General features: G+C 49.7%; 1 protein-coding gene across 1 annotated transcript; it reads left to right on the top strand.

Moving 5' to 3' along the window:
• Positions 1-2,153: 2,153 nt before the first annotated feature.
• On the top strand, positions 2,154-2,562 carry LOC147685429 (ER membrane protein complex subunit 6-like). The gene has a single exon (XM_086939763.1). It carries the CDS (start codon positions 2,166-2,168, stop codon positions 2,499-2,501), a length of 336 nt encoding a protein of 111 aa, XP_086795889.1. The 5' UTR covers positions 2,154-2,165; the 3' UTR covers positions 2,502-2,562.
• The last annotated feature ends 8,204 nt before the right edge of the window (positions 2,563-10,766 follow it).

Below are 10,766 nucleotides of genomic sequence, written 5' to 3'. Positions count from 1 at the left end.
AGAGTGACCCAATACCAATTGGTAAATGCACCTAAACTACATGTGTGTCAATTTAGAGAGAGAACAGCTAGGCTGTGGGTCTGATTAGCAGGCCCACAGCCAGGGAAAGTCGTAAACCAGTGAAGCAAAAAAGCAAAAATCTGGGGTGACCATAGGATTGCAGACCCTACTCTCCTACATAAGTGAGTACTACCAAACTTAGGGTTGGGTAGTTAAGGGTCTAGCACACCCTTTTTACAACCCAAGTGAGTTTAGTTCCCCCTAGGTTAGGTGGGTGCATAAGCCACACCACACTAGTTATGCATTCTTAAGGAGAAGCCAGTGGCTCTCTGCCTTCTAGGAACAGTAGTCTTACATTTTAGGATTTGAAAGCTATGCGTGCTTCTAGGAAGCTGAAGACAGGGAGAAATGCCAACACCCAATGTCTCATTGAGGTGTTACTCTTGGATGACCATAGAAAGACCCCTGGGTTAGATGAGGTAGAAATAGTGGGTGGGGCAGAGAATGAAGGCAGGTCAGGAGGTGACACCTTTTATGACCTAGACTCAAAACCTGGCCTGGAGGATCAAAATGATTCCAACCTGGACAACTTAGATCTTCAGGAAGAGGGTGGGGAAGGCCCCAGTGGCACTATCTTTACTCCTCCTGGAAGTTTACCCAGGAGATCTAGATCTCCCTCTGCAGAATCTAACCATTCAGGACATTCTATAGGAACCTCCATATCTCATATGAGAGAGAACTCATATGAAAGGCAGTGCCAATATCGAGAGCTTGAGAAAGTCAAGCTTAGACTCAGGCAAGAGCAATTGGCCCCAGATAAGGAATCCTTAGAAGTCCAAAGAAATTGGGACTAGAGTCCCATGGTGGCAGCAACAGTGTCCCTAGGGTTAAGGACTACATTTATGACCATAGGAACTTGAGCAACATAGTCCCTCCCTACCATGGTGGGGACGACATCCACAAATTGATAACTGCTTTAGGGAGGGCCTGTAAGGTACAGAAGGTCCTTTAAGAGCAGTGGGCAGCTATCTTGTGGCTCTCCTTTGCTGACAAAGGTAGAGATAAGTTCCTCACTGTTAGAGAAGAGGATGCTGATAACTGTTCAGTCCTGAAGAGTGTTCTTATTGATGGGTTTGGCTTAACCACTAAACAGTACAGGATTAAGTTCAGAGACACCAAGAATACACAGACTCGGGACTGGGTAGACTTTGTAGATTGTGCTAAGGCTCTGGAAGGCTGGTTACTTGGCAGCAAAGTGAATGTTTTCAAGGGATTGTACAATTTGATTATGAGGGAGCAGATCCTTAATAATTGCCAAAATCAGTTGTTGTATCAATACCTTGTTGACTCTGATCAGACTTCTCGCCAGGAATTGGGAAAGAAGGCAGATGGGTGAGTCAGTACCAGGGTAAAGCAGAAAAACCAGACCACAGGTGGTGACCACTGTTCCCAGGAACGGGCGCGGCCACGGGCACACGCACTTCCCTACCCCCGAGCGCACAGTCCCATGTGTGGAGCACGCACAGAGGGCACATCCCGCGAAAGTATTTGCGGCGCCGCCGCTTTTAAAAGGAGCGCGCCGCGAAAAAACGGGCATTTCCTGATTGTGGTGGACGGCGACGGAAGTGACCACTTTGGAGGGATTGAATACTCGGGAGCAGAGGTAAGTGTTCTAATGTGGCCACTTGCTGGCCTTTTGTTTTTGCTGCCCTGTAGTGCACGCACTGTTGGTTTTATACTCTTTTATATGTACAGCGAGGCTGCGGGTAGATTGAGTGCTTTTGTTAAACTATCCATGTTAATCGCAGCTCGTGAAGGGGCTGCGATTAACATGGATAGTTTAACAAAAGCACTCAATCTGCCCGCAGCCTCGCTTTACTTACACAACAGATGGAAGAACCATTACTGAAGATAGCACGCTTTTTTCCCCATTGGACTGCTATTTGTTTTTTAAACGCAACATTAGCTTACGGTGTGCTTCTATTGTAGCATGCATCTGCTTTATATTCTCCCGTTCTGTCAAATGGGCGACTTCCTGATTTTTCAGTGATTAGACTCGGACTGCTGCATTTTATTGAGCCGGCGTCTGGGCTTGAGTCTGCTGGGAGTTCCTGGTGACCCCTTGAACGGTGTATTTGCTGTTGCAGTTAAAACCATTTACAGCAATGGCAGCTTTGGCGAGGAAGCATGAAGGCCCTCAGTTCATCAGTGAAGCTGCAGTGCGAGGCAATGCTGCAGTTTTGGACTATTGCGGGACATCTGTAACTGCCTTGTCGGGGGCTACAGCAGGAATTCTGGGTCTGACTGGCCTGTACGGCTTTGTCTTTATTTCCTGGCTTCGTTACTTTCTCCTATCTCTACTTTTGGTGTTAAAATCTGGCCGGCGGTGGAACAAATATTTCAAATCCCGAAGACCACTCTTCTCCGGAGGGCTTGTTGGAGGCCTATTCACTTATGTCCTTTTCTGGACTTTCTTGTATGGCATGGTGCATGTCTATTAAAGCGATAAATCCTCTGAAATGTTTTTAATGAAATTTGAGGACTATTACTCAATTCATTTAATCGACAGACCAATACTCCTTATTAATTTCTAATTGTTTGTCTTCTTATGTAATAGTAACTTAATGCCATGCAGTTCTGTTCCTCTAATTAAATCAAATCTTACACAACAATGCAGTACGTTTAAAAACACCTCTTGTGGGCTTTTCAGGGAAATCTGCCCGGTTTGCAGACTTGCTGCATTATTTTGGAAGTAAAGCGAGGCTGCGGGCAGATTGTTTTCTTTTATTTAGCTTATCCATGTTAATCGCAGCTCGTGAAGGGGCTGCGATTAACATGGATGTGGTGTCCTGGGCTAAGGCTGGCCTAGGGCCTAGGAATGAGTGTTAGCAGGACACAAGTGCTACGTTTGTGGCAAGTAGCTAACTGCCACGCCCAGGGTCCCTGGGCTCTTTATTAGCAGAGGGACGTTCACGCTCACGTATGGGCTATACCAAAGCCCCTTTACGCCTGAGGGGCGACACATGCATAGACAGTGGGAGGGGGCGTGTGCTGCAGTGGTACACCCCACTGGCAGCAACACTACATTCCTCCTTTACCTAGGGATGAAAGAAAAAGAACAGGAAACAACACACAAAAGTTCAATAGTCTATCAGGTCAGCAAACCATGCTGTGAGGTTTGGTTGCGGAGCGCAAACAAGTCCACTCAATGTCTCTGGATCCGTCTCTGCTCAAATGGTGGCAAATATCTTTTCAAATTTTGGTATCACTTCTGAGGCTGCTGTTGACGATACGATTTCCACTTCCCGGTAGCGGGAGAAATCGTCCACCACAACGAGCATGTACTTGCCCCCAGGGAGGCTGCCGAAGTCTGCACTCACCCGCACCCACGGGGACGTGGGGCCTTCTTCGGTTGCCACGGGCGCCGGAGGGTTGGGAAGGCTTGTCGCAAGACACACTGGACACCTATGGACTACTTCTTCAACTGCTCTGTCCAGCCCGGGGAACCACACCTTGCTCCGGAGCCTGCTCTTGGATTTGACGATCCCTTGGTGCGATCCGTGTGCCAGTAAGGCGGCTTGGTGGGTCAGGCTGCTGGGCAGTACCAGGCGGGGGCCTCTCAGGAGACATCCTTCTGTGGAGACTGACAGCTCATGTCGGATCAGGTACAGGGCTTTCAGGATGGCTTGGGCGTCAGAGGTGCGAAAGGACGCAGGGCTCTGGAGCGCCTTCCAGTCTCCGCACTCTACGGCATGGATCGCAATCTGGAGGCAGTCATCGTCCTTAGTGGCTCTGGAAACCTCTTCTAGGGACATGGGACGTGGCTTTGACCTCTCGATGACTAGCCGAACGTACTCCTCAGTGGCTTCTGCCTCGGCGGCTTCCGCGTCGGTGACGGGGCGGGCGTGTCTGGACAGGTAATCGGCAGGATTGCGTGTGCCGGGCCGGTATTCCACAGAGAACTGGAACTCTTGCAGCTGCAACACCCACTTTTCTATCCTCGGGGGTGGGCGGGAGGAAGAGCCTTGGAAGAGTGGTATGAGGGGTTTGTGGTCGGTAATGACTGAGAAGGGGTGGCCATAGAGGTAAATGTGGAAATGGCGGCACCCCCACAGAATGGCAATGGCCTCCCGCTCAATTTGGGAGTAGCGCTGTTCTGTAGGTGTGAGGGTACGGCTGGCGTATGCCACGGGGGCCCACTCTCCGCATGACTGCCGTTGTGACAGGACGGCACCCAGACCGGTGGGGCTGGCACCCACTAGCAGTTGTGACTCGTTCCGTGGGTTGAAGTACGCCAGTGTCGTGTCGGCTGACAAGGCTGCTTTCGTGTTCTTGAAGGATTCTTGTTGCTCCGGGCCCCATTTCCAGGTGGCGTTTGACTTAGTGAGGTCACGGAGTGGTCCCGTCAGGTCGGACAGGTCCTTTATGAAGCGCCCGCAGTATGTTACCATGCCCAAGAAACTGCGGACTGCTGTAATGGAGGTGGGCGCCGGCGCGTTGTGGATGTCTCTTACTTTGTCTGGGTCAGGTCCCACTCCCTGGTCGGAGAATTTGTATCCGAAGAAGCTTATGTCCTTGCGCAAGAACTCGCATTTGTCTTTGTGGAGCATCAGCCCTCTCTCTTTTAGACGGTTGAAAACAGCTTGGAGCCGTCTGAGGTGTTCTTCCAGAGTCGGGGCATGCACCAGGATATCGTCGCTCACGTTCAGTACTCCGTCGAGGCCTTGGAGGACGGTGTGGATGATATTCTGAAACACCTCAGCGGCGCTTGAGATGCCGAAGTTGAGCCTCGTGTACCTCCACAGGCCGGCGTGTGTGGAGAAGGTCGTGATTGGGCGCGAGTCCGGGTGCAGCGGGATTTGATGGTACCCTAACCGCAGGTCCATCTTGGAGAACCATTTGGATCCTGCGAGCTCCCCGATGATGTCATCGATGGTTGGCATCAGATGACGTTCTCTTTTGATGGCCAGGTTGGGGAGGCGCATATCCACACATATCCTCACTGCTTCAGGTTGCTTCGGCTTCTTGGCTACGACAATGGGGGATACCCACGGGGTGGGTCCAGTCACCCGCTCGATGATTCCGGCTTGCTCTAACATCTTAAGTTCAGCTTCCACTTTGGGTCGGAGGTGGAACGCAATCCGCCTGTGTCGGAGGGCTACGGGGGCCACTGACTGGTCGATATGGAGTCGGACGGGAGGGCCTCGTAGACATCCAATGCCTTCGAACAATGAGGAGTGTTCTGCGACCAGGTGATCTAGACCTTGAGCTTGTACTGTTAGGGCAAAGTGAATGAGCCCAAGTTCACGTGCCGTCTTGCAGCCGAGGAGGAACCCTGATCCTTCTTGGGATACATAGATTTTTGTCTGCAGCTGCGTGGAGTTGTGAGACACGGTTGTTCGGAACACACCGCATAGGCGCAATGGGCGCCGGGTCCCGTAGGCGAACACTTGCACTCTGGTGGGGTGAAGCATGGGGGCATCCTCCAGGCACTGGTACACACTGGCTGCCATTAGGTTTATCGTCGCGCCGGTGTCGATGAGGGCTCTGACTGCTTGGCTGTGGACATGGACGGTGCACATCGGTTCGTTTGACGACGTGGCAGCCAGGGTGTTGAGCATGCGTACCATGTGGACCGACGCGGCGTCTTCCTCATCGTCGTCCATGTCACTGCTGTTAGATGTGTTTGGTAGTGGCGCTACCTGTCGCGCCTTCCTGGGCGGGCCGCTTTGCTTCTTTCGCTGCGATGACAAACAGACGCTTGCAAAGTGGTTGGCCTTCCCACACGCGCTGCAGATTTTACCTTGGGCCGGGCAGGCGCCTTTGTGTGGGGCGGCACCTCCGCACCAAATGCATGATCGGTCGCGGGAGGACTGGGGCTGATGAGGTTGGTCCTTCTTCTGAGGCCTCGTCCGGTTGTCTGGACGTTGTGACTTGACCACGCACACTGGTTCAGTCTTGACCTTGACTGCTGGGCCTGGCTCCATGTGGGCTGCTCGAGCCTTGGAGAGCTCTTTAGAGCGTCCTAAAGCGAGGATGTCGCGCATGGGCATGGCGTCCGTTTCCAGCACTCTCTCTCTCAGCTTCAGAGATGAACACCCCTGTATGAATTGGGCGCGAATTTCGTCATCCGCGTCCGGGAGTCTGCACGTGCTGGCTAGTTTCTTCAAACGCGCGTAGAATACATCAACTGACTCTTCAGGGAGCTGGCGAGCTTGTCGGAGCAGGAAACGTTCATAGTCCGCGCTAGTGAAAGGTTCGAAGTACCTTGTGATGGCGTCTCGCAGGGTGGCGTAGGTGTGTGGTGGGTCTCCCTCAGTGATGTCCTTGGAGATGTCGTGAATAGCCTCTCCACCTAGGTGTAGCAACATGGCGCGACGCCGCGCCACTGCAATGTCAGCTGCGATAAAGTAGTTTTCCAAACGTTCAACCCACTTGCGCCATCGCGTAGCCTGCGAGGGGGGTGTCCCTGTGATGGAGAAGGGCTCCAGGGGGGGTACATTGGCCATGGCGGCTGAAACAGGGCACTGTGGGACGTCCGGGCACTCCTAGTAGGCAGGGAAGGAGGCTGTGCGGCTTCCACGATACTGTGGAGTGTAGTTCAGGAGTCAGCAGGACGTCTGGGCGCTCCCAGCAGGCAGGGGAAGACTGTGTGATGTCCACACCACAGTGGAATGAAAACCGGCACTATGTAGACGCACCCTGGCGCTGGTCCGCCGGAAGCGTGAGGGTTAACAGGGTCCGCGGGGCCGAGGACACGCGAGATGCGTGAGGAAACGCTGAGGCGTCGGAAGCGTGTGCAGCGCATGCGCGGGAACACCGGGGGTGTCGCGCTGGGCCGGCGTCTCCAGGGTGTGTGAAGGCCGTGGCGCTGGGGCCGCAGGGGCCTATGGGGCACACCGCTGCTCGTACCTGGGGTGACTCTCCAGTCACGTCGACGAGGGTGGCTGCAGGACGGCTCCGGATGAAATGTCCATCGTAGTTGGAACAGCAAAATATCTGGGGTGGGCATGGTCCATAAGGAGGAGGGCTCTATCCTCTAATGTGTTTTGAATTTTACATTTTCCATTGTTTGACTTATCCTTCCAAACATCTACTGGGAGATATATATGAATTTTAACTACAAAATGCGGCTAATATGTATGGTATGAGTTTTTATTGTATAAACTTTGGGAATGGTCCGTAATGCGGAGGTCTCTATACCTCAACATGCATCTAGTTTTCGCATATTATGAAAAAGCTTATTTTATCCTAATTGGCAACAATTTTAATGCTTATGTATTATGTATTTTCAATTATAAATTTATTGTAACAGAATGTTTGAAGTTTTAAAAAAAAAAATGTATGAATTTATATGTGTGTGCTTTTATGAGTGTATAACTCGAATAAAGCTTTTTCAATCAATCGGCAGGCGGGAGCCGGGCAGGAATGCTGGAAGGCAGCGCGGGCCGCAGTACACACGCAGGCGGGCCGCTACCTCTGCAAGGCGGACTGGTTGAGTCTGGCAGGGTGCCGTGAGCGAGGCCGCTCGTGGTTGGGCTGCGGGGCAGCGGGGGCGCCGATGACAAGGCGCGCTGATGAAGGGCACGCGGTGGGGGCCGATGAGACCACCGCTTCGTCGCCAATGTGGTGTCCTGGGCTAAGGCTGGCCTAGGGCCTAGGAATGAGTGTTAGCAGGACACACGTGCTACGTTTGTGGCTAGTAGCTAACTGCCACGCCCAGGGTCCCCGGGCTCTTTATTAGCAGAGGGACGTTCACGCTCACGTATGGGCTATACCAAAGCCCCTTTACGCCTGAGGGGCGACACATGCATAGACAGTGGGAGGGGGCGTGTGCTGCAGTGGTACACCCCACTGGCAGCAACACTACAATGGATACTTTAACAAAAGCACTCAATCTGGCCGTAGCCTCGCATTACTAACAAAATAATACAGCAAGTCTGCAAACCAGGCAGATTACCCTAAAAAGCCCACAAGCGGGGTTTTTTAACTTGCTGCATTATTATGGTAGTAAAGCGAGGCTGCGGGCAGATTGTGTTCATTTATTTAAATATCCCAGTTAATCGCAGCCCCTTTCAGAAATTTGCAGTTAACTAATTTGAAAAGAAACGGAAGTAATTATCGTTTATTTGCCAAATACTGCAATGTTTAGAGAATTTGTGCTGAAGAAATTTAGAGAAAACCTGCGAAGATTTGTAAATGTTTAGTGGGCGGTGCAGGCTGCCCTGGGTGCTGCAGAGCCGGCTGCCATGGACACATATGAAATTTACAGGCCTCCAGGGAGCTTTGGCTGGCTGCCTTGGCACAACGATAAGTTGCCTAGCAGGTTACTACCTTAATTTAAAAATTTGACATAAGGAAAGCAGTTTCTGTGGGCTCATATTTTAGTCGGAGCATTGCAAATGAAACGCATCAGCCTGCCAGCAACTTCACATTACACACAAGTATCTGAGATTGAGCAGCATCGACAAAAATAAAAAAACTATTCTAGCCAATACTGCCCAGCACCAGGAAAAATAATAATGAAGAGCCTTCCCCAGTGTGCTGTTTGTGCATGCATGTATCATGACTCAGTGGCCATTTTATCTTTTGAGGCAAGTGTGATCACGTATGCTCTCACCAGCCATCACAAGTGCAACATTATACATCATGTTGTGACAAATTTTTCTTTTTTTCTTCTTTAATTTACATTCAAGATGTGGATGCTCACCTTTGAGCGGCACGTTAAAAAAAAAGTGCACAGGAGCACATTTTAAGGATGGAGTGACCAGGTTGTAAATTGCAGTGTACAGTACCTCCTGAAAAGTTTATTAAAATAAATAAATGAAAGCGATAGTCACACGTTACGTATTCAAGGAGTAACAGCAATAAGCAGGGAGGGGCAGAGCGCACCAAAGGAGGAAGGTTATAAAAAGAGAAAGCACTACTTACTCTTTTTATGTAACTTGTGTAATTACTGTTATTGTATTACTTTCCTTTTCCCGCTCGATATTGCATTTATGTCCTCCCTTCCATTCTATTGTGAAGCGCTCTAATATCATTCGGGATCATGTTTGCGCTATATAAAACTTTGTAAAAAAATAAATAAATATAGCAAGTCTGCAAACCGGGCAGATTACCCTAAAAAGCCCACAAGCTGTGTTTTTAAACTTGCTGCATTGTTTGCATTTGGCCATGCTGCTGAAGAATGTAGGCAGGAAATGAAAGTTGAAGGCGTTTCAGTTTGTAAAATAAGAAATGTAGGCCCTTACCCTACATTCACAGCATACCACATCTGTGGATCTGAAAGATGTCCAGGAATGGTTAAAGGAAAATCTAGATTGGTGACAGCCGGGGCATTCAGCTATGTAAGAGCCTGTGGTAGAGCGAAAGGCTGTACTGTTTGCAGAGCTCTGTTCTCCATCGCCAGTGGCGCACACACTTTATATATCCAACATGTTAAGCTTGGTATGTGGCTTTCTAGGTTTTTCTCTAATCTTCTATTAAGGGCATCAGAGTGTGCTGCCTTATGGTCCCAAAGGCATCATAAAGATTGTGTTTCCAACACCAAATCATAGCAGCGCTCCCCTAATCTCATTGCCGCATGGCTCCAGGCTGCAGTAAATAAATGTAAAATTACAATGATGGCCCCGCTGCTAATTGCTGGGGAGGGACTGGTGCAGCTGGCAGGTCTGTACTTTGAAGAGGTGGGCAGCCAGGGCAGCCCACCGAAGTAAACCCGATTTGCGGTGGCTCTGATCACAGCCTTGAGGCCACACAAGTGAGTGAGACTGACCGTGCTTGCTGCCGAGTGGGTTAAAATGAATTCGAGAAAAGCAGTTTGGAGATATTATACTGCTTCCCATTCTCAAAAAGCTTTTACTTCTAAGATTTATCTCTTTCCATCATTGCTTATTTTTGTCAGGAGAAAGTGTCACTCATAGTCCTTGAATGGCACTCATAATTACACTGACATTATGCAAATGGTGCACATAGACAGAAAACATGACAATCGACATGTATTTCATGAGCTCATGTTAGAAAATAAGCAGGCTTCTTTCTAGGCTTTAGGCTTCGGTCACACACTTTAATGCATTGCATGCACGAATAGTGGCCATGTGAACAATCTGCAAAACCTGTGTTGTATGTGACAATATAAAAATACATAAAAAGCCATGCCACACAAGCAAAGTCAGAACATATCCCTTTTAAAATATTTGTTTATTTAAGCAATGTTTCCTTGCAGGGCAGAGCCAACGCCTCACTAGCTAGGATTCTCCAGTAGCCATGTGAACATATGACTGGAAAGTGCTTCCCAGCACCAGATTCATGGCCTATTTTTGTCTCATCTATCACCATCTGTTACCTAAAAGTAAGTCATTCACTATTTATGAATCTATCATTTAATAGGTATCGTCGAGTAGTGAGCGAGTTAGCGTGAGTGCCACAGTTTGGTTGTTGAACAATTGTGCAGCACGCCCCAGTGCGCTGTACCCGCTCCTCCGCTACTTTATAATGAGTCAAAACTTCCACTAGACAAAAAACAGATCTCTCTGCAGCTGGTCCATCAATCTCCAGAGTTATCCAGCCAAAGTGAAGAGGAGAAGCCTGTATTGATCCCAAGTTTTCTGGTACCACATTGTTCAGCCACTAATTGTACATACTTCTCCAAGTCCACCTTAACACCTCACAAGTCCCTGACCACTACCCTGCACGCATCAGTGCGGCCCTCTGTCACACCACAACCAAATATTTTTGACCCTTAGAAAAATATTTGCGAGTACCCA

The sequence above is a fragment of the Lissotriton vulgaris genome, chromosome 10, assembly GCF_964263255.1.
Source record: "Lissotriton vulgaris chromosome 10, aLisVul1.2, whole genome shotgun sequence".
NCBI classification, from domain to species: Eukaryota; Metazoa; Chordata; class Amphibia; order Caudata; family Salamandridae; genus Lissotriton; species Lissotriton vulgaris.
The sequence above is the reverse complement of the archived record's forward strand: the minus strand, read 5'-3'. Positions and strand labels throughout refer to the sequence as shown.

What these genes read in the sequence shown, in the direction of transcription:
- LOC147685429 (XM_086939763.1), top strand. Translation starts at nt 2,166, where the DNA reads ATGGCAGCTTTGGCGAGGAAGCATGAAGGCCCTCAGTTCATCAGTGAA.